A 24,161-nucleotide genomic window follows, 5' to 3' on the forward strand; every position below is an offset into this window, starting at 1 on the left:
ATCGACTTAAAAAAGTAATTGTAATATATACTGGAACTATATGTAACCTGTTCTGTATTTTACAAATCTCCTGCAAATGTGTCATCCTACTTTAAAAATTAAAAAAAAAAACAAAAACAAAAAACCTAACATTCAAAACAGGGATCAAAAGGGAGAGCAGCCTGCTTGGGAAAAGAGAGCAGGATGCAGAGAAGAGTTGGGTGGTTTTTCCTGCACAGTAGATGGTTAATATGCATTTTTTTAAATTCACAGTGCCTATAGGGAGGAGATGCCGAAGTTAATATTTATATTTGGCATCCAACCCTCCACATAAATAACAGCACAGGGTCCGGTGTTTGGTTTAAGGTCAGCTCCGTTTAAACAGTCAGGCCAGGTGCTGGACCCACATGCTGGACCTTTGAACTCAGTGTGTTGCAATCCAGATGTTTGGCAGAGGTGATGGACTTGGGTCACGGACAGTGAGAGGGTGTGCAGTGTTCTTCTAGCATCTTCCACAGGGAGCCCTGGACAGTAAGTAGATTTGGCCCTGAGCCCACTTTCCTCGCCAGAGTCAAGAAACAGTAGCAGCTGCAGTTGTTGCTAGGGATGAGGGATCATCCACTGGGGAGTTAAGATAGCCAGGAGGGGGGGTGGGTAGCAGGAAGGAGGTCATGAAATTGACCGTGCTTAGCCACTGCCCACGTTTGGATTACTTGGAGACATGCTGCAACAGGAAAAATGTTAGGCTTTTAATGACAGCCCTGAAAAACATGATCCGTATGACCAAATCAGTCTCAAAAGCAACTGCTATCATTTATTAAAGGAGGATTGGCCAAATTGCATGGTTCTTCTATGGTTTTTCAAATCCCACACTTTGCCTCAAAAATGTGCACAGAGTGAGAGGGGTTTGAACTTTTTGAATTTAATGCAAAGCACATATGTTGTTTGGGTTTTGTTTGTTTGTTTGTTTTTGCAGTTGCAAAATATGTTATATAAAAAAGAACCATATAGCAATAAAATGGTAATGTAAACACAAACCCTCCAAAAGGATGCAACATATTTCTAATGAAAGGAAACAACCACCTTCGCTTGATTCACACAAAAATAAAAAGTGATCAAGAGGGGCTGTTTCATTCACAGACTGTGGAGTCCTACTGTTTACTGCTCTCTGAATGAGTATTTTTAAGGCAAGACTTAAAAAAACAGGAGTTTTCAGAATGAAGGAGCTCCTGGCATAGCAAAAAGGACGCTGATGTTGGCAGCCAAGCAACTTGAATTCCGGTCTTGACTGCTGACCCCTTGTTTCCTGGCTTCCAACCCCAGCACTCCATTCAAAGTGCTCTTGTCAAGGGTACCAGTGACCTTCTAATTGCTAAATCCAAAGGGCATTTTTCAGTCCACTTCTGACCCGACCTCTCTTCAGCATATGACATAATTGCCCACTCTTTCTCCCTTGAAATCCTCTCACCCTGTGCCTTCAACAGCACCATCCCATCCTGGTTATACTTCAGCTTTCCCCGTCAGCTCCCTCTCAGACCCTCTCTAGACCCTTTTCTTTTCCACCAGTGGCTACCAGCAACTGCTGTGTGCTGAAGTCACACAGGGCTCTCTGAGTCTTTTCTTATCAACGTTTCACAACAATTCTGGGAGCTAGGACTTACTTAATGGTTCTACTTTACAGACAGCCTTACAGGAAAGTAAGGCTCCGAGCAATGAAGTAATCCTCACCCCAGGTCACATAGCTGATAAGTAGCAGGACTGGAATTCCCATCTAGGGTTCTTTGAATCCAGACTCAAATTCTAAACTACCACACAGTCATTTCTCTTCCCCAGGCAGCCCCCTAAATACTGCTGTTCCCAGACCTCTGTTTGGCCCCTGTTTCTTCTCTCTGCCCCATCCCTGCAGAAATGCATCTACGGCCTTCCTCTCATAGCCCCTCTTTGGTATCTTCAGCCAAAATCTGTCCTCTGATCCACGTTTCCAAGATTTCTCCGTTTGCATGTGTCACAGCCACCTTGTAGAGGTGGTGATGGTGAATGCACTAAAGGCCGCTCCATTCCAGATACGTAATCAAAGCCTATGAGTTGTTTAAGGAGTGGGTGCGTGACATGATTTTGCCAGGAGAGAGTTCTGGGAATGTCTAGGAAATGTTTTTTTCCCTCTTAAGGAGATACATGAAAAATGGTTCCTTTTCTTCTTCTAGATGTTTTGCCTGGTAATACTGGAGTAGTGATAACCATCAGCAACCATGAGGGAAAGATGGAACCTGCGTTCTTAATAACCAGTTGATGGCATCTTAACTAGGACAGGGGCTTCCAACTATGTTAAATAATACATTTTCTCATTGTTTGTATGGGCTTTTCTGTTGTTTTTGTTGTTGCTGCTTGCAGCCAAAAGCATCCTAAGTGAAACATCAAATTCATCATATCCACAACTCAACTCATTATCTCCTCCTCCAAACAGCCTCCTCTCATAACATTCTATTGCTGTTAATATCACTATAATTGACTCATTCACCCAAGTCAGAAAACTGGTCATCATCCTTGACTCCTCCCTCTGCTTCACCCACAAAGTGCAATCATGAATTAAGTCCAAGACATTCTACTGTTGAAAATCTCTCATGTTTTTCCTTTCCATTAACCCTCTCCTGTTCTTTTCTTTGTCATTTTACTGGTTAACTGCCCCTTTCTCAGTCTGACTCAAGTCACCACCATCTATACTACTCTCAAAGAGATTTTAAAAACTCAGTACTGATTCTGCAACTTCCTTGATTAAAATGTGTCAGTAGTCTACCCTTGTCTTCAAGGTGAAATCCTTCCAATCCACATGGTTTCTTAGATGCTTCAAGATGGGGCTTGCTTCTCTGGGCTCTCACTTCTACCACTCTACACATGCTCTGAGTTCTAGCGCACTTGTATCTATGGTCCACTAGCCAAGTATCACTGCATGTTTGGTTCCCTCAACCTCAGATGTCCTCCCTGACTTGTTTCCCTAGACAATCCTGGTGGGCTGGTATGTTCTCCTGCACCTTATTTTGCCACTAATATAACATAGCAGTCGTGCATTTCAGTCATGTGAGAACAATATCTTTCCTTATTTTCATCTCTCTCTTTTCTTGATTTTAACTTGAACCGCCATCTCAACTCAATCTCGGTCCATTTGGTGCTTCCCCTTTCTCCAGCATTGTATCCAAGTTCTAGACTGTCTGGTGTCAGGGTGCTGAGGAATGTGACTCCCTGGTCTCAGGGCATCTGTTCATCACAGGTTGCCATAGAGACATCCCTGGTTTTCTCTTCATGGCCCCTTCCAGTCTAGGTGTTATCTTGGCAATGCCTGCTCCATGCTGGGTCCCTGGAATCTCTACAAGGTGGCTTTTGCTATATCTGCATAGATAGCCCCATGCCTGCTCTGAGATCTTGCCACCTTCCTGGGGGTCTGCAGACAGACACGCCTGCTGTTCGGCCCTTGCCCTCTCCATCTTATTACCTCTTTGCCTTCTGTCTCTCCTACAGCACCTGGAAAGTTTTCTTGTCTCATAAAAACACTTCCAAGGACTTCCCTGGCAGTCCAGTGGTTAAGACTGTGCTTTGACTACAGAGGACACGGGTGGGGGCACTAAAATTCCACGTGCTGCATGGTGTGGCCCCCCCAAAATAAAATAAAATAACACTTCTGTCTGCTTTCTTCTTCTGAAGATTTGCTTATTCCATACTTCCCATAAGCTTCTCTGGGAACATGGAGAGTTTATAATTAGGGAACACAAGAGACAAAGACTGACAGGCCTTTTTTGCTTTTACTGTGTCACATTGCTTCCTTTCAGATAGGGAATTAACTGCTTGGGAAAGGGGGAAATTCCAGGAGACAAAAGAACACAAGGACAATTACAATCACCTGGCCACCGCCACCTTCCCCCACCCCTGTCATTTTCTGCTCAAGGCCGGTTTCTCTCAGCCCAGGCGTTCCAGCAGCTGAGGCCTGCTATGGCCTCTCTCCCAGGGTTGTCAGCACCTGAAAGCTGGCACATGGTGGGTGCCTTGTAAATAGGCTAAAATCTAAAGCGAAAAGTAAGAGTGAACTTTGGAGTCAGGGAGAGCCGAATGAGTCCTGCCAGCTGCCTTCCTTTTTGAGTGACCTGGAGCCAGTTACTGCATCTCTGTCCATGGGCAGTAGCCACGCGGAGGCAAGGGTGTGAAGGGGAGGTGAGAAACAGTGCTCCTCAAAGACAATGTCCCTTCTCCTAGCCTGCCTAGATTCTGGTTGGACCTTATCATCTCCCCTCAACCTTCATGTGGCCCACACTTCTATATCAGATGCCTCTCCTCTGCAGATGTATTTAGTGAAACCATAGCTTTTTGTCCTGAGCCCTCCAGGTGGGTCCCTCCACCCCTTCCAATGAGTGACTTCCAGGATTCTTGGGTTCCAGGCATTTAGTTTGTGATGAAGTATAAAGAACTTGGGGTTCTGGTTCTGCCACGCCATGGCTGTGGGAAATCGGACAAGTTTCTGAGTCTTAGTTTCCTCATCTGGAAGATGGGAATGATGATAACTAACTTAACCCAGGCCGCCTGGGTTCATATCCCTGTGTGTGTGTGCAGGTTCAGTCACTCAGTTGTGTCTCTTTGTGGCGCCATGGACTGTAGCCCACTAGGCTCTGCTGTCCATGGAATTTTTCAGGCAAGAAGACTGGAGCAGGTTGCCATTTCCTACTCCAGGGAATCTTCCCTAATAAGGAGTGAACCCGTGTCTCCTGCATTGGCAGGTGGACTCTTTACCACTAGCACCCACTGGGAAGCCCCTGCCACTTTCCAAATGTGCAGCTCAGGACAACTGACTTTTGTCGTAGTTTCCTTGTGTATAAAAGAGGCTCCATCACAGAACCTACCTCACAGGGTTTTTGTTAGTATTCACTGAGTTAAAAAACCTAAATTGTTGGGAATTCCCAGGTGGTCTAGTGGTTCAGACTCCACCACCCTCCACCCCAAAAAGAAAAACCCAGAAAACGAAAGCAAAACAAAAATCTTAAACTGTTTACCATCTCAACTGTAAGGACTCTGTGTATGTTGGTTATTATGATCCTGCTGTGGCCTCTCTTTACTGTCCACAAACTCATGACACTGTATTAGTCTGCTTGGGCTTCTGTAACAAAATACCACAGATGTGGTTCAGGGTGTGGCTTAGACAACAGAAATATATTGTCTCACAGTACTGGAGGCTGGAAGTCCAAGATCAAGATGTTGGCAGGTTTGGTTTCTCCTGAGGCCTCTTTCCTTGGCATGCAGACGACTACCTCCTGGCTGTGTCCTCACTTGACCTTTCCTCTGTGCATATACATCTCTAGGGTCTCTTACTCTTCTTACAAAGACTCTGGTCAGATTGGATTAGGGCCCACACTAATGGGCTCATTTTAGCTTTAATGCTGCTTTAAAGGCCTCTCTCCAAATACAGTGACATTCTGGGGTGACTGGGGTTAGGGTTTAACATATGAATTTACGTGGGGGATACAATTCAGTCCATGAAAACATGTAAATAAATCCTACCATTACATGTTCTGCAGGGGAACCTCTTAATCTAACTCTTGATAATGAAGTCCAGGGTGTTTGGCTTTAGGGGATTTCTTTTGTGGTTTAGTAGTGACAACCTGCTCTCAGAGAAGCAGGTTTTGAAGCTCCTGCTTAAAACCTGCTCAGGGGTCTGTGACTTGCCTGATCTTCATGGAGCATCTTCATGTTGAGGAAGAGGATGGTAACTCACATGAGGATAGCTGTGAGGACCAAGGGCACAATATAGGTGAAACCCTTCATAACCTCCGCACCCACAGGTTTTTGCCTCTGCCCTAAAAAGACGGAACTAAATGGATTGTCTTGACTCTCCTTTCCATCCTCAAAATTCTATGACTGTGATTCTAAGGGTGGAAATGCAAGCATCAAGAACAAGCTGCTGGGGAGTCAGTTTCTGGGCCCAAGGCATCAGTAGATATACTTGAATCAAGGCAGGAAATCAAACCCGTCACAGGGCCCCCTGCTCTGCATATTCCGAAGCCCCAACTGCAGCAGTGCTGTTGTGTATCCTTCAGTCCCATGGTCCTGGCTCATGTGGCTTGTCTGCTTTGGCAAGAACTCACAGTAACATGGGACCATAGACTAGATGTTCTGGGGCAGAGAACCTCCTTGTCTTTAAGAGGACCCTGCAATGCTGTCAAAAAAGACCACCTGAAGTTCCATCTCTGCCACCTTCCTCAGGCTCCCTCCAAAACCGACTGGTTATTTTTCAGTGAAAGTTGTGCTCTAGAAGCAGAGATGAAGGGATGGAGTTGGGGAATCAATGTTGAGTTTGAATTCAAACCCTGTCCCTGACTCTGGGCACTTCACTGACTCAGTTTCTTCATCTGTCAAAATGGTCATAATAGTTCTTGGCTCACTGGGGTGTTTGGGTTTCCATGGAGTAACAGATGTAAGAGTGCTTCATTCATTCCACCAACAATTTTTGAGTAGTCATGCACGACTTCTCTTGTGTTGTTGGAAGAGGGTGTTTGCTATGACCAGTGCGTTCTCTTGGCAGAACTCTATTAGCCTTTGCCCTGCTTCATTCTGTACTCCAAGGCCAAATTTGCCTGTTACTCTAGGTGTTTCTTGACTTCCTACTTTTGCATTCCAGTCCCCTATAATGAAAAGGACATCTTTTTGGGGTGTTAGTTCTAGAAGGTCTTGTAGGTCTTCATAGAACTCTTCAACTTCAGCTTCTTTGGCATTATTGGTCGGGGCATAGACTTGAATTACCATGATATTGAATGGTTTGCCTTGGAAACCAACAGAGATCATTCTGTCGTTTTTGAGACAGCATCCAAGTACTGCATTTTGGACTCTTTTGTTGACTATGATGGCTACTCCATTTCTTCTAAGGGACTCCTGCCCACAGTAGTAGATACAGTGGTCATCTGAGTTAAATTCACCCATTCCAGTCCATCTTAGTTCACAGATTCCTAGAAAGTCGATGTTCACTCTTGTCATCTCCTGTTTGACCACTTCCAATTTGCCCTGCTGTGTGGATCACAAGAAACTGGAAAATTCTGAAAGAGATGGGAATACCAGAACACCGGGCCTGCCTCTTGAGAAACCTGTTTGCAGATCAGGAAGCAACAGTTAGAACTGGACATGGAACAACAGATTGGTTCCAAATAGGAAAAGGAGTACATCAAGGCTGTATATTGTCACCCTGCTTATTTAACTTATATGCGGAGTACATCATGAGAAACGCTGGGCTGGAGGAAGCACAAGCTGGAATCAAGATTGCCAGGAGAAATATCAATAACTTCAGATATGCAGATGACACCACCCTTATGGCAGAAAGTGAAGAAGAACTAAAGAGCCTCTTGATGAAAGTGAAAGAGGAGAGTGAAAAAGTTGTCTTAAAGCTCAACATTCAGAAAACTAAGATCATGGCATCTAGTCCCATCACTTCATGGCAGACAGATGAGGAAACAGTGGAAATAGTGGCTGACTTTATTTTTCTGGGCTCCAAAATCACTGGAGATGGTGACTGCAGCCATGAAATTAAAAGACGCTTACTCCTTGGAAGGAAAGTTATGACCAACCTAGATAGCATATTTAAAAGCAGAGACATTACTTTGCCAACAAAGGTCTGTCTATGGTTTTTCCTGCGGTCATGTATGGATGTGAGAGTTGGACTATAAAGAAAGCTGAGCGCCGCAGAATTGATGCTTTTGAACTGTGGTGTTGGAGAAGACTCTTGAGAGTCCCTTGGACCGCAAGGAGATCCAACCAGTCCATCCTAAAGGAGATCAGTCCTGGGTGTTCATTGGAAGGAATGATGTTGAAGCTGAAACTCCAATACTTTGGCCACCTGATGCTAAGAGCTGACTCATTGGAAAAGACCCCGATGCTGGGAAAGATTGAGTGCAGGAGGAGAAGGGGACGACGGAGGATGGGATGGCCGGATGGCATCATCGACTCGATGGACATGGGTTTGGGTGGACTCAGGGAGTTGGTGATGGACAGGGAGGCCTGGCGTGCTGCGGTTCATGGGGTCGCAAAGAGTCGGACACGACTGAGTGACTGAACTGAACTGATGCACGACTTAGCAACTAAACAACAACAACTTTGTGTAGGAACATTTCCTACATTCTTTTAGGCACTAGGGATACAGAATGAAAGCAAAGCCATCATCCTGAGAGAAATTAAATTCTAGTGGATGCATCAGGCAAAAACAAATAATATATCATTCTATGCCAGGACATGTAAAGGTAAGGATGTAAAGGAACATAAAGCATAATGAGGAGACAGTACTGACAGGGGTGGTGGGGAGGGTGATACCAGGTTAGGATGGCTTAGTCAGAGAGGTTCTTTTTGAAGAGGAGGTGTTTAGCAGATACCTGGACCATGAGAGAGATGGAGCCATTGGAATATCTGGGAGAAGAACAGGCAGAAACACCCTAAGGGATGGCTGCACTTGGCAGGAAACTGCAAGAGGTGCTGAGTCTGGGAGCGGATGAAGTCGGCAGGCCTCGAAGACCAGGGACAAAATTCTGGGTTTCACATCGTTTTAAAGCACTATATGTAATTTTTAGTTATTAATTTCATTTAGCTCATGAATCACTCAAGAAAATATATGATTTATTAATTTTTTATGTACTGTGAGGTTGGAACAAAAGCAGAATGTTTACTTTGTCATCTCAAAATTGATTAAGAAGAAAAGGTCAACATCCTTGATACATTTTATATTGATAAAATGAAGAATATTAAATGTAAAAACAGAAAGACAATGTTAGGGGGAAAAAAAGATTCTGAATTTTAACCAAAGTGTCATGAGAAGTCATTAGAGGATTCTGAGCAAAGGGAGTGACTCTGTCATCTACATCTTAGAAGGATCCTCTGACTACTGTTTGGAGAAGAGACTTCAAAGAATCATGGTAATCACTAAGCTGATTGCCAAATATTTCTTGCACCTCCTGGGTACACGGTGGGCTGCATTCCCTATTGCCAAGTGGGGCTCTAAGACTCTGACCAATGAGTTTGGGGGGGCAGAAGTCACAAGTGTCACTTCCAGGGAAAGCAGTCAATTGCCAGTACGAGATCCTCCAGGGCTCGTTTTCCTTCTGTGTCAGGAGTCAACAATATTGGAGTTGAAGCTTGGGTTTGGAGGTGGACAGAGCTGCAGCTGGCCTGCAGTGGGCACATCGCTTCAGAGAGAAATCAACCTTCATCAGGATAAATCATGAAGATTTGGGAACTGTAACCATAACCTAACTGAACCTATCCTAACAGGTTCCAGGAGCAAGAGGGGAAGTAGGGAGCCATTTAGGAAGCTGGAAAGTGATCCCAGCTTAACCTGGAGTGATAGCAATGGGGATGAAGAGGAGTGGTCAGATTCAGGATATGGATTTGCTGATGGACAGGAGATAGGGTACAAGGCAAAGAGATGAGTCATGGATGCCTCCAAGGATTATGGCCTGAGTAACTGGGTGAATTATTGGAAAGGACACCTAGGAAGGCACAGGGTTTACCCGCAGTGCTAGGCACACAGCAAAACTACAAAACTGTAGCTTTGCGGTTATTACTATAGAGAGGGCAGGCAATGTGGAATGTGGAGGCTTGGGGACCTTTTCAATTCCAAATGATCAAAAGTCAGATTTATTGAGGCATATGGACATGATTTTGGGTAAACTCCGGGAGTTGGTGATGGACAGGGAGGCCTCGCGTGCTTCAATTCATGGGGTAGCCAAGAGTCGGACACGACTGAGCAACTGAACTGAACTGAATTTATATGGGCTTCCCAGGTGGTGCTAGTGGTAAACAACCTGCCTGCCAATGCAGGAGATGTAAGAGACACGGGTTTGTCCCTGGATCGGGAAGATCCCCTGGAGGAGGGCATGGAAACCCACTCCAGTATTCTTGCCTAGGCAATTTCATAGACAGAGGAGCCTGCTGGGCCACCATCCATAGGGTCATGAAGAGTCAGACACAACTGAAGTGACTTAGTACAATTTATATACAGTGATAGCTACTTTTCGGGGTGACTAGGTCTGAGTTTTGTAGACATGTATTTTGTCTTAGCCACCTCCACAATCAAGATGTAAGTTACTTCCATTGCTCCCCCAATTCCCTTTTGCTGTTCTTCCTTGTGTAGCCAAATCCTCCCTCCACCCTGTTGTCCATCCCTGTAGTTTTGGTTTTTCCACAATGTCACCTGAATAGAATCACACCCTATGTGACCTTTGGAGACTGGCTTCTTTCACTAAGGATAATGCATTTGAGATTCACCTGTGCTGCACAGATATGGCTGGAGTTTATTCCTTTGCCTTGCTGAGTAGTATTCCGTGTGGCGGTACCTACTGCTCATTGTTTCTCATTCACCAGCTGAAGGGCATTTGAGTTGTTTCCAAATTTCGGTGATGAGGAATCAATATCTGAGTACAGGTTTTTGTGTGAACATATGTTTTTACTTCTCTTTGTAAATTTCTAGAAGTGGGATTGCTGGCTCATATGGTAAGTGTATGTTTAACTTTGTAAGAAACTGTCAAACTGTTGTTTCGGAGGAATCATACCATATTGCACTCCCACTGGTGTTGTATGAGGGTGGCTCCATGTCTTCCCTGGCCCTCGGGAATGTCAGGATTTTTTATTTAAGCCTTTCTAAGGTACAGTGGTATCTCACTGTGGCTTAATTTGCATTTCTCTAATGAATAATGATGTAGAGTGTCTCTTCACATGCTTATTAACCATTCATACTTTTTTTTTGACAAAATGTCCATTCAAATCTTTTCCTCATGTTTCATCAGATTACTTGTTTTCCAATTGTATCGTAAAAATTCTTCATATATCTTGGATGCAATTCCTTTATCAACTATGTGTTTTGCAGATATTTTCTCCCAGTCTTTGACTTTTCATTTTCTAAACAGTGTCTCTCAAAGAGCAGAAGTTTTTAATTTTGATGAAGTCCAAGCTACTAACTTTTTCTTTTATAGATCATGTGGTTTTGTTTGGTTTTATTTTTTGTATCTAAGAAATTTAGGTCTATCCAAGGCCACAAAGGTTTTCTTTTGGAAGTTTTATAGTTTTAGGTTTTGCACTTAGGTCTCATCTATTTTGAATTAATTTTTGTAAATATGACATGATATTTCCTGTGCAAGAAGCAGATCAATAAAACTATCTCTGATGAGCACACGCACAGGTGACAGCGTAGCTCGCTGAAAAATCTGGTTAAGGTTCAAACACAGATGTTCTGGGAAGCTCCACCTCTTTCTGACTCCGAGGTTGCTTCTTTAGAAGTTAATCCTATCTTCAGTAACTCTCTACAGATGTCTTCAGTGGCACCAGCACAGGCCTAAGTTTTTCACTGAAATGAGCTAGGTTTTCTCCAGTTCCTAAGATCCTGTAGGTAGTTAGACGCTTCAAGAAATGTTCTCTCTTAAACCACTGAAGGAATATTCAGCGCAAAGTAGGGCATTAAATCTTAGCAATTATGATAGAAATCTTAATCTTCCTAGCTTCTGTCCTTCTTGGGTGACTTTTTCATTCACTAAGCGATACTGGTTTTTTCTTCCTGTTCCACTCAATAACACTATGTTGGAATGTTTCGTTAAAATTATTCAGATCTTGGTACACTTAAAATATCAAAGATAAAATTAGTGAGGAGAGAGCGTTAGGAAGCCAATAGAGAATTGTCCGCTTGTGATTTGGTCAATTGAGGACATTTTAGGCAGGTAAACACCGTCTACTATTGCCAACACTCATTAAAAAAAGAAGCATTGAAATTACCCAAACCTCCAAGAAATGAAAAAAATTGGAAGGACATAATATCAGAATAAAAAACAGTGTTTGCTGAGAACCAATTAATTGGTAATTTATTTGGATCTAGTATAGTATTCATACATTCACCCCTTTAGCTTTCTCATTTCACTGCAGATTGGGGACAATCTCACCCCAAACTATAGTTTGCACTCAGACTAAAGGAAGGTATATCATGGATAGAGCAAGCCCTAAGGTATTGGAGAAAGGCTTTTTCTCTCACTTGAAGTTCCAGTCTTAGTATTTAGGTTTTCTGTCTGGGAGAAAGCTGAGCTGATAACATTTCAGAACTTTCCTTGACAGGCACCAGTAGTTTTACATCTTTCTTGAGCATAAGAAAGGAGGGAAGTTCCTTATGAACTGCCTTCCTGTTCAGTTCCCAAGGCGATCTAATCCTCCCACTGTGTCCATGTTCCAAGGGGATCAGCCTCTCACAGGCCCTCATTCATGAAAGCAGACCACAGACAGTCCCCAGCAGAGAGTCTTGTTAAACTCATCGGTGGCTTCAACAGCACTTAGGATAAAGACTGTACTTTCACCTTAGCCCACCCTACCAAACAAGACATAGTCAAGGGCTACGTCTTCAGTCTCAGGTCTCCTCTGTTGCAGGGCTCCTGGTACAGCTGCTTGCCTCAGACTTCTTCAAAGCTCCACATCCCTGAATGTTCTTCCTTTCTCTTCTTCTAGGCAATCTCGCCTTGCATCCTGTAGTTTGCAGTAGTTGTCACAATCATAATTAATTACTCAGATAAAGTCGGCCTTCTCAAATAGAATGTAAACTCCAAAAGAACAGGAATCAAGTCTATCTTGTTTATCTGATCTTCCTGTCCCTGGCATGGGGCAAGGCACCAAGTTGCTGTGCAATAAATTACTGTTAAATGAAAGAAATTCTCCTCAACACATGTTTACCAGGCACTGTTCTAGGCATTTATATGTAACAGTGTGTGTGTGTTGGAGTGAGGATGGTGGTGCGGGGGAGAAAAAGAGAAAAAAAAAAATCCTTGCTGCTATAGAGCTTCTATCCTACTGGCCAAAGATTTGCTAAACAAGATAAGTAAACGGCATGGTATGTTAAGCGGTGATAAGTGCAAAGGACAAAAAAAGTAAGGCAGTTAAAGAACACATAGAGGGCTGGTGGACGATATTTTTAGATTAGATGACATGAGAAAACCTCACTGAAAACGTGGCTTTTGAGCAAAGACATGAAGGAGGTAAATGTGGTTATTGGGGTGGGGTGTGGAGGAAGAGCATTCCAAGCATAGGGAATAGCAAGTGCAAAGGCCCTGCAGTGGGGACATGACATTCCTGAAACAGTCAGTGTAACGGAAGTAGTGAATAAGGAGGAAGGAAGCAAAGTGTCCAAATGTAGTCTTTTAATCTGCCCTGTGTATCCATGAAATCATTTACACCAGACATTTCTTGGAGAGTGCTTCTGACCAGTGTCTATTCTAAAATCATGGGTTTCTAATAGTGTTAAAGCAGTAGAACCTCTCCTTCCAATGAAATATGAAATGGAAGTTCAAGATAGGAAACAAGGGAGCAAGAGGGTGGCTCTCTGTCAACTCCCACCCATCCCTTCACCTCACACTAGTTCAAAGTAACATGGTGGAAGATTTGCTCCCCACCCAGCTCAGGTTGAATGCACTGCTCTAGAATCATAGTCTGATACTCTGTCTACAGCCATGCTGTTCTCCAGCATGAAGCAGACTTGTCTGGCTCCTGTAACAGTAAGGAGACTCTCAGTAGATATCTACCTCCAACTTGTGAATGAACTTAAGAGCTTCTACAGTTACAACCACATGGTGTGATGTGTGGGTCTGATATGTTCCCAGAAACTAGTTCTCTATTCTGGAACTTCTTTTTTCTTCAAATCAGGTTTTAAACTTTTTCTTTTTTAAAAAAAAAGGTAAAACAGGTCAAATACACACACACAAATACACTAAAAGGTTGGTCTCCTGTGGATAGCTAAATGACCGTGTATTTGCAGTGGAATTCTACACACTTAAGCAAATGAAAACGAACTACTAGGACAGGCAACAGTATGGATTAATACCACACATATTTTGTTGAGCAAAAGCTGCCAGCCAGACACTTCAGTACATACCGTATGATGTTCAGGCAAAGCTAGTCGGCAGGGAGGGAAGATGGAAAGACTCTATATCTTGATTCGGATGTTGCATGCAAAGGTGTAGTGGATACATGTAAAAATTCATGGAGCTATCAAAACAATTCGTGCGTTTTACTCTAGGTAAACGGTAATAAAGTCAGTGTCCTTCCCACTACCTGTGGCTCCCAGCTACCCAGTTTCCCTCCCCAGAGGCTACTCCTCCAGCTGGAATTTGTTAATTCTCTTTCTTTTGCTGTACCTTCATGCTAGGGGCAGAGTCCTGGGAGCATGCCAGGCAGACACCAGAGGCCAAGGCTGTGGGCACTGGGCCATGGCTTGTGTACATGCCCCTTGTCTTTCTCTGGACTCTTTAGCCCTCAGCCCCATGCCTCCCTCCTCCTCTTCCTCCTTTTCTCCCTGAAGGTTGGCCTGGGAGGTTGCTGACCCTGGCTAACAGTGTTGTCCCTCCTGGCCCTCCAGGGTGTGCCTCCTTAGAAAGGACACCATGTGCTGATCAAGGTTATCATTGACACATTCCCTCCCTCTTTTATTCTCTCTTTTCTGATTCCTGGACTGATCCTAGGACTTCTTGCTCCGTGGGTACTCTGTCTCAGGGAAGTGAGGTCCCCTGGTCTCCTGCCCTGGAATGCTTCCTTTTTATAGGGCAGCCTTGATAGCAGCCCACTCTATGTTTGCATATAAACTGGGGGGAGGGGGCTATCTCAGTGGAAGCTGAGGGCCCCTCTTATTTTCCCTCCACACCCCTATCCCCAACCCTCAATTTCTAGCATCATCCTCTGACCCTGGCCCTACCCCCACCAGGGCTTCAGCCCAGTCAAGCCTTTTATCTTATCATCTGGGTCCTCCCTCTACCATGATTCCCCATTGCCTGAGGGCAGAGGGGCCTGAGTCACGTTCAAGTCAATTTGGCAAGCGTTCTTGGAGCAGGCTAAAAAGGAAAGGGTACTACTTGTTCCTGGCCTCCAAGAAGCTTCTAAAGCAGGGGAAATGGTGCACAACCCAGGCCCAGTTATAATAGTTCTCAACCCACTACTTTCTATTGGGCCTTTCTAAGTGCCAGGCACTGACCTGCTTGCTTTTCGTGTATTACGTCCCTGAATTTGCCAAACAACCAAAGGAGGAGAATGGCGCTGAGGCACAAGGTTTAAATTGCTGGCATGTGGCTGCTGGTATTTGAACAGTAACTTCCCTAGGGAAACGCCCCATTTAGGCTCTGGGGGAGTTCAAGCAGAAGCTGAGTGTCGGGCCATGGGGGACATTTAGTTGTGACACACCTCTTCTGCACAGTTCCCTCCAGCGTCAAGGGCTTGAGAAGGCGCTTCGGGGCGGTGTATCGACTGGAGGCAGGGAATTCACGAGAGGCAGGTACAAAGCTCCGCGTGGCAGAGGAGCATAAGGGCGCGGGGGAACCCAGGCCAAAAGAGGCCCTGCCAGCTCCGGGGGCACTGCAAGCCTCGAGGCGTTGCGAGCGTCGCGGCGGTTGAAAGCCCTACCGGCTCGCGCAAACTGCGCCCAACTACTTCCCCGGGGCGGCTTCGGGGCTAGGGGCCCGGCGACAGCCCTACGGGGCGGCCTCGCGGGGGCCAAAGCCCAGAGTGGGTACCCGAGCGCGGCCACGTGCGCCCTGCCGGGCTCGCACGCTCCGCCACGCCAGGCCGCGGGGCCACCAGCAGGCACGCGCGCCCCCAGCGCGCACACACTCCAGGGCACGCACACCGACGGCCCGGCCCACGTCCACCACGCCCCGCCCTCCCCCGCGCCCCGCCCCCGCCCTCGCGGCGCCGGCCGCCGCCTTCCCATTGGCCGCCCGGCGAGTGACGCGCGGCGCCCGGCCCCGCCCCTCGTCAGTCACTCGGCGGAGGCGGCGCTGGCGGGGACTAGTCTCGTCCGGAGACTGGCAGCGGCGGCGTCGGCGGCGGCCGGAGCTCGAGCCCCAGCGGCTGAGGGCGGGCGGGCGGGCGCGGGGGAGGGAGGGGGGCCGGTCCGCGACGACTCCCCGGACGGCGTTTCTCCTCCGAGCAGCGCCGGTGTCGGATTTGGGGGGGGCGGGGGTACAGCCCATCCATGACCATGGGCGACAAGAAGAGCCCGACCAGGTACCTGCTCCGAGCCGAGGGGGCGGAAGGGGAGGGAGGGCTGGGGGCGGGCGGGGGCCGGCGACGACTAGGCCCCGGAGCCACCCGGGGCGGGGGGAGGCGCTGCTAAGATGGAGATCCGGGGGCGGGGGGAGGCGGCGGCGGCGGGCGGTGGCGGCGGCGGGAGGCGGTGTCGCTCCCGCTCGGGGCCGCCGGCCGTGCGCGCCGCAGCCATGGCGGCTCCTCCTCAGCCGCCCTCCGCCGCCGCCGCCGCCGCCGCCGCCACTCCTCCCAGACAAAGGGAGATTTAACCAGGTGGGGAGGGAGGGAGGGCGCGAGCATGGGAGGGGAGAGGGAAGGAGCCAGCCCACTCCCCGCCGCCGGCCTCGGGCTGCCCCTGCGCGCCCCCTCCAGATCCGGCCCGCGGCTCCCCTCCCGGCCCCCCCAGCCTCACGCTCAAGTCCACAAGTCCGCCCGCTTCCTGCGCCCGCCGCGGCCCTTCCCGGGGCGCCGCCGCCGCCTACTGTGCGAGGCAGCACAGCCCGGGCCCGGAGGCTGCAGGGTGCCGGTGGGGGCGCCCGGTCCCCTCCCCCGGTCCTTCCTCTCGGCCCCGAAAAGGGTGGGTGGGTGGTCGTCTTAGCGAAGTTTCCAGCGCCGGATTCCTGGGAAATTACGACGGCTCACCGGCGCCTGTGTTTTTGCTGTCGCTCCCCCTTTTTCCTGCTCCCTGACTCTTCCCTCCCCTTTCCCCCACTCCTCACTCCTCCGAAGGCCAAAAAGACAAGCAAAACCTGCCGCAGACGAAGGCTTTTGGGATTGTAGCGTCTGCACCTTCAGAAACAGCGCCGAAGCCTTTAAATGCAGTATCTGCGATGTGAGGAAAGGCACCTCCACAAGGTACTTGAAGATCTCTGTTACCTTTTGTTAAAGGACTTTTTTTTTTTTTTAAATCAAGATTGGGGAGAGTGTTGTGAGCTCTACTTTCCACCCTCTTTCCAACTTGTTGATTACAGCTTTTTCTGCATTTGCGGGTTGGGGGGGGATTGATGTGTGGTTTTGATTGTGTGTAATTTCATGTTGGGTGCAAAGCCTCATGTTCACTGAATGATTTATGGGAGAGAATTTTTCCAGGTTTAGTCTTATTTCAAACAGACGCTGGATTTATTTGACACTTGTATCCATTGGCTTATTGGTATTGGCTCCAAAAGACAGGAAGCAGTTCTTTTGCTATGGATTGTAGGACATTGGACCTTTTATTTTTGCCATGTGCAGAATGTTTTTAATTTGCCTATCCTGATTTATTTTTCTCTTCCCTGAGAAATTTGGTGGTGGTTGTACAGTAACGGGGTTGTTGTGCTTTTCCTGTCTTGAACTGCAGCTGTCTTTTTTTTTTTTATCCCCCTTGCACTTGACAATAAATGGTGGGGTTTGATAAAGTGGCATTTTTTGAAAGACTGAACTGCCAGTTTGTGTGTGTGTGTTTTCTGATTAGCTTATGAGGGATGGTGATGGAGGACGGATTTTTGGAAAATGTGTAACGATTAGTGTGATTATACTGAAGTTTGTGTTTAGAGCTTTACTATAATGAAAAGAGTATTGAAGGAATTCCTTTTCATTCTAGTGAAGGTAGTAAAGTGTATGGTATCAAAACGAGTTGAACTACTTCAGATTTAACATTTAGATATACTTGAATGAAATGTCAGAGCTGATTTTTTAAGTCTTTTGGTCATCTTTTAACTTCTACCTTGTATTTGTTTCAGTGATTTTAGTTTGAAGTTGAACTATTCTTTATGTCATTTAATGGGCAGACATGGGGGGAATGTGTGTGTGTGAAAGTAAGATGAAATGAGTGATTTTCCTGTGTATCTTTAAAGTTGATTGCTGAAAGTCTCATTTCATCAGGTACTTGTTTTTGAATTGGTAATGTTCCAACGTGACCGTGTGGTAGACTGCACAGTTCTAGCTGGATGTTCTTTGACTAAATGAATGTGTCCTGTTAGGGTTTGGTTGCTTTGTTTATACCTGGGACTAAGGATATTGAGCAACCTAAAGAATGTAACTGGGTTGAATTGGTCCAGTTACTGGTGGAACACTAATGTGAATTTTGCTAAGTAATGAGACCTTTAAGTAAAAATACTCCAGGGCTAAAAGTATTTTCCCATAGGTACTTTTTTAAAGTAAATTCATATCAGTATTTGGTATTATAGAGCAGATTTAGTTAAAAACACCCATTGGGAGCTCAGTAGATCTTGTTTTGCTACTTAAAACAGGGAATTCCATCAAATGACATGAAAGTTTAGAAATGTATTTGTTATTTAAAGCGATAGTGATTGTATTTTATTTGAGTAATGTTTTTTTTACGTGTAGAATCCCTCAGAGGCCAAACCTCTTTATTGTGGTTTTGCTTTGAGTGTTACCGTAGATGATGTTGAAGTAATGACTAGGAAACTCCTAAGAACTTGAGAACTTTACTGGTGAAGAGAAACTTTACGCAAATTCAAAAGTTTACATCCAGTGTATTGCTGGGAATAATTATCTCATAACAGAGTGCACTTCAGTTTCTACACGTATTAAAAAAAAATCTGACTCATTAACTTTTGGAAGCACGTGGAAGGTGTTGATTTTAAAAACAATGTAGATGTTTAAAATTTTTTCAGACCCATAGATGACAACATTAGAATTATGTTTTTTTAAACAAATACATTCTTAATAATGAAAATATTTCAGGAACATGATACTCACCTATTGTCTTTAAGAGTCTATGATTTTTTGAGGTCTGTGGTTGTGTAGGATTTGAACTCAGATTTAAGAGATCTGAGGATTTAGATTCTTAACCAACTCATGATACTTTTACATAATTTAATTTCATGTTGGTTGTTGTCGGTATCTTGGTGTGTTAGATGTAAAAGTCTTTATAAAAGACTGTTCTAAAAGTCATTAACAAGAAGGCAGATAACATTTTGGCCTTCCTATGCTGTGAGTGGGTTTCCTGTAGAAGAGTGAATTTCACAGGTTTTCGTCCTGTTCTATTGAGTGTATTAACTGTTGGCTAATTTCTCTGATACTAGTTACTACTGCTTTGTCTTTTCCCTGGGCCTTTTTTATTTGTAATTTAATTGATACAACAAAGGTTTGACATTTGCTGCCTTTTATAGTTTTATTTATGAAAAAATTTTTTTTGTCGCACAGTATGTGGGATCTTAGTTCCTGACCAGGAGCCAAACCTGCAGCCCCTACAGGGGAAATGTTAAGTCTTAGCCACTGGATCACTCGGGAAGTCCCATGCCTTGTGTAGTTTTAATCAGACGTGGTATTAACGGCAGTAGAAAACTTGTTGGGTTTTGGATACTGGGTAATAAGCAAAAATTTTTTGACTTTTTAAGTAATTAAAGGACTTCTAATCTGCTGACTGGTATAGAAATTGAGTTTTATTGCTCTGAGCTGATATTTTATAACAGCCTTGACAGTTGGGTAGCTAGTGGTAATTCTGGAGTTTGTTAATCATTCATGTCATTGTTGTTGCCATCATCTGTCTGCCAATGAAGTAAGGAATTCAGCTTCGAATTAACGGTAGTCTAGTAGGATCCAGACTGTATTCTTTGAGAATAGAATTGATCATCTTCAGTTTGATTCAGAAAATACTGTCACTCATCCAAAGAACATTTATTAAATTACTAGGATGTGAAAGATTACTGCTCAAGACATTGAAGACAGGAAGGGGGTTTTTTAAAAGGTTGGTAAGACATGTATAGGAATGACCATAATCCAAGTTATAAAGGCTCTAAGAGAGGTATGCATAAAATGCTACAGGAGGTCTGAGCAGTCTGGCTTGGATGTCAATTAGAAGAATTCCCCTCCCTTCAATTCTTCTGGATAAGAAGAATTGATTTCTACAGAATTACCTGCCATGTTTCACTATTATTGCCATGTGTACCAGATAAATTTAGTTCTGCAGGTAGAGTCATGAAAGTGATTCAGAAGGTCTTTTCTTTTTGTAGCAGCATAGAGCAGAATGAAAGGTCAGAAGCGCCAAAGGAATCTGTTAAGGGAAGAAAGAGGCAATACTTTGTTGGCTACTTGGAGGTTCAGAGGGCAGTGGAAATCTTTATTTTGGATTTGTTTTGCATCTCTTTAGTTCTTAAAATACTCTCCTTTTCCCAACTATTTCATTCCACTCTTTATTGTTTTTTTTAAAACAGCTTTATTAAGACATAGTTTACATACTATAAGATTCACCAGTTGTATAAGTTTTTAATTTAGTGATTTTTGGTTATTTTAAAAATTGGCTATACAGCCATCACCACAAACCAGTTTTAGAATATTTATATCACTGTGAATGGCTTCCTTATGCCTGTTCTGTGATACAGTTTTAAAAATTATTTCTTTAGTGAGTTCTTTATTTTTGGCTGTGCTGGTCTTCTAGTTGTAGCAAGTGAGGGCTGCTCTCTAGTTGGGGTGCTTGGGCTTCTCATTGTGCTGCTTCTCTTGTGGAGCATGGTCTCTAGGGCTTGTGGGCTTCAGTAGTTGAGCCACCTGCAGCTGACATGTTCGTTTTCCCATCATGCTGATGTACCTTGAGCCTTTCAAGGTAGAAAATACAGGAGTGTGTATGGAAGGTGGTGGTGAGTGGGAAGAAACACTATCCCTTCCCTAGGTGATAGCCCAAGTAATATTTCCCAGCCCACTTTGCAAATCTCATGAGAGAAGATATTAGCTTTTAAAAGGGAAAAAAACCCAACAAAACCACAAACGCACAAATTTACCTAACCATTGTTCTTCTAAGTTGAAGTTCTTGAGTATTGGACAGAGTAATAACTTCCTAGATATGTTGATAAATGTATTTTACTTTTGGTCTTGTTAATTCTCTGAATGCAATTATCTATAAATAAATATTGTAAAGTAAAAATTACTAAGATACTGCTGCAGCTCTTCTTGATTAGTGGTGCTTTGATAATAGTGCTGCACTAAGTACTATCCCCCTGAAAAATGTATTCTATTTAGAGCTTTTACAGACGAGTAAAAGTGAGGTTAGGTAATAAAATGGTGTGGCCTTAAAGAAAAGAAAAAAAAAGCCTGGTACTCAGGATATTGAATGGGAATTGGTAGTACTCAGTTGTCTGCGTGTCAAATAATTCCCTTGTCCAGGAACTCCCTGATTCTTTGCAGTTGTAACTTTGGACGTTTTCTCTCCTTAAATTCAGATACCCTGACAACTCAGTCTCTTGACTTGTCATGAAGTTCTTTAGAAGTTTTAGGGGGAAAATGCACATATTTAGTGAAACATGAAAAGTTTTTGTCTTTGCTGAAAGCTTCAGAAGTGCATCATCCTGTGATACTTTTCAGAGAGGAAGACTCCCAGAAAGCTGGGGAGTCTCCATTCTGGCCTCACCTAGAGAGGAGCAGGGCTTCCTTCCCCATAGTTCTGGGTCATCTGCCACCGCGGTTCTGCGTCTTAGGCCACAGTGGTTTTTGTTTGTTTGTTTCTTTAAATTTTACAATTTTTTTTAATGTTTGGCTGCCCTGGGTCCTTAGTTGCTATGCTTGAACTTTCTCTAGTTGTGGGGAGCAGGGGACGACTCTTCATTGTGGTGAACCGGCTTCTGAACGCGGTGGATTCTCTTATTGTAGAGCACAGGCTCTAGGGTGCATCGGCTTTGGTAGTTGCAGGAAGGGTTTAGTTGCCCTGCGGCATGTGGGATCTTCTCAGACCAGGGAGTGGACCCATGTCCCCTGCATCGACAGGTGGATGCTCAACCACTGGACCACCAGGAACTCCCCGCACTAGTTTTATTTTAGTGTTTGCCTTTTCATAAAATTTCTCCATAAAGTACATAGAAAATTATCCATCTTCCAAATCATTCAGCCTCATAGTTGGTGCAAAAGCGGGTACAGGTTTAGAGATTATTCTTAACCCAGAAACGAAGTGATAATTTATTTTGTGTTTGCTGTTATAGTGGACTTAACTGATTTATTGGTACTGACTTGATCTTATGTATACTTGGTGACCTTAAAGTATCAATAAATTACCTGGGTAGTTGTGATTGACAAGCTTTTATTGAGTACACAGCCATCTGGGCTCTGTGTACGTGGTGTACAGACAGATGAGATCTTTGTTTTCATGAAGCTTAAAGTACTATGGAGAGGAAAAGTGAACAGAAGAAAAAGATCGTTTCAGCTGGAGATCAGAACTGGGCAGAGCAACTGCCTTACAGACAGTGTTGAGATGCACACTGGCCTTTTTAGGAAACACTGATGCTGCTTTCTTCTGGAACTAGGGGATAACTTTTTCCTTTTTGAAGGTTTACCTGCACCAGTTAGCTCATTTGGTTGGGGACAGTTCATAGAGTTTGAGCCTTTATGCCCAGGCTAAACTTTTAGTTGCACTTGTAGACTAAAGTCTGGCCAGCTAGCATGCCAGTATGTCCTGTTGCAGTTGACTCTTGAAAAACTGGGAGATGAGGGGTGCTGATTCCCATGCCTCTGTGTGTAGCTGGAAATTAACATAACAGTTGTCCCTCTGTATCCCAAGGGCATTAGTTCCAGGACCTGCCTAGGTGGTGGTAGTTTAGTTGCTAAGTCATGTCCGACTCTTGTGACCCCATGGACTGTAGCCTGCCAGGCTCCTCTGCCCATGGCAGAGGACTGGAGGCAAGAGTACTGGAGTAGGTTGCCATTTCCTTCTCCAGGGGATCATCCCGACCCAGGAATCGAACCCAGGTCTCCTGCATTGCAGGCTATCTTCAGTTTTGCAGCTGTGAATTCAACCAACCACAGAATGTGCAGTACTGTACTATGTGTCTGTTGAAAAAATCCGTGTGTAAGTGGACCTGTGTAGTTCAAACCCATGTTGTTTAAGGGTTAACTGTTACTCGAATAGGAGATGCTAAATGGATTCAGTTATGTGGTATTTTTTCATGCACCATGTATTTATTGTGTACTTTCATAGATGCTAAAGAAATTGCAACTAACTGTATGTAGTTTAGCAAAATAGTTATCAGCACTAACACAGTTCCTTAGTACTTGAGGAAATAGTGGATCTCCAGCTGTCCGCTTTACAACTTGAACTGAAACATTTTGCAGTCACTGTGGTTCTCATTTGCCCGCTTGCCCCATCGCCAGGGCCTTTTCTCTTTGTGACATCTTTTATACTTCCTAGCATTTGCTCCCTTGGTGTTTTTTTTTTTTTTTTTTTTGCTTGTTTATTTTTAAGTGAACTTTGTGAACTGTAGCATACATACAGAGCTGTGCACAAATCATAATTGTAGGACCTGATGAACTGTCACAAAGTGAGCACACCTGTGTAACTAGCAGCCAGATTAAGACACAGAATATTAACAGGACCCCAAAGCCCCTCGGGCCCCCTTCCAGTCACTTCCCCCATCCCAGCCCTGTCCTCACGTCTGACACTGGAGATGAGTTTTGCTTGCTTTTAACTTTGCAGTAGGTACACTTCTGGGCCTGGCTTTTTTCACTCATTCTTATGTTTGTGAATATTCATATTGTGTGTGGTTTTGCTTATTTTACCAGTGCTGTTTTACCGTAAGAATAGCTTAAGTGTTTAACTCTGCGTGCAGACCTCTAACACGTTCTAGAGATAGAATCTCTCTTCAGCTTCTGTTCATTACCTACATACTTGAACTCGGCCATCTCCTTCCAACAGCAGCATAAATCCATATATCATTAGGTGAAAGGAAGAAAACCTGGTATGTGGAACTTTCTAGAGTATATAAATAGAGTAAACTTTTGCCTGTCATGAGTAATATTGTTCATCAATCATTTATATTTCAAGGCATTGGTTAAATAAACAGAAAATTCCTGCTCTGAAGGAACCTAACTAACTTGTTGAAAAGATAAGACTATAAAAAGATGATCAGTGGTTTGAACACAAGTGATTTTTAGAGGAGGTGGAGACCCTGTTTTGAGGGGTATTTGGGGGAATACCTCCTCAGTGAACCTGAGATTTAAACTATTCCTTTTTGGTTCTTGATATGGGGTTTGTTGTACAAGTTGATACAAGTTAGTTCTGTGCCTTCTCCTTTTTAACTGTTAACACTCAAATGTCACCCATACCTTCCCACTCTTTACAGCCTGATAATTCCCATATACTGTTTATTAACCACCTGTCACCACCCCCATGCATGAATACACGTGACAAACAGATCCAGCTGGTTCTT

At 44.5% G+C, this 24,161-nt stretch overlaps 1 protein-coding gene and 1 long non-coding RNA gene across 3 annotated transcripts in view; one reads left to right on the plus strand and one right to left on the minus strand.

Annotated features, from left to right (window-relative positions):
• Positions 1-11,813: 11,813 nt before the first annotated feature.
• Positions 11,814-15,608, minus strand: LOC145520899 (uncharacterized). The gene is made up of 2 exons (XR_014064887.1): positions 15,187-15,608; positions 11,814-12,655 (listed from the first exon to the last, which is right to left on the minus strand). It is a non-coding gene; the product is annotated as an uncharacterized LOC145520899 (long non-coding RNA).
• A 183-nt stretch (positions 15,609-15,791) lies between these two features.
• RYBP (RING1 and YY1 binding protein) overlaps positions 15,792-24,161 on the plus strand; it is a 69,534-nt gene continuing 61,164 nt past the window's right edge. For both annotated transcript variants that reach the window (XM_081528379.1, XM_081528380.1), the window contains exons 1-2: positions 15,792-16,008; positions 16,759-16,884. In XM_081528379.1, the coding sequence (XP_081384505.1) occupies positions 15,977-16,008; positions 16,759-16,884 (158 nt within the window). In that variant the 5' untranslated portion in view covers positions 15,792-15,976. The remainder of the gene's footprint in view (positions 16,009-16,758; positions 16,885-24,161) is intronic.

This window comes from Giraffa tippelskirchi, chromosome 9, assembly GCF_054371585.1.
Source record: "Giraffa tippelskirchi isolate mGirTip1 chromosome 9, T2T-mGirTip1v1.2.pri, whole genome shotgun sequence".
NCBI lineage: Eukaryota > Metazoa > Chordata > Mammalia > Artiodactyla > Giraffidae > Giraffa > Giraffa tippelskirchi.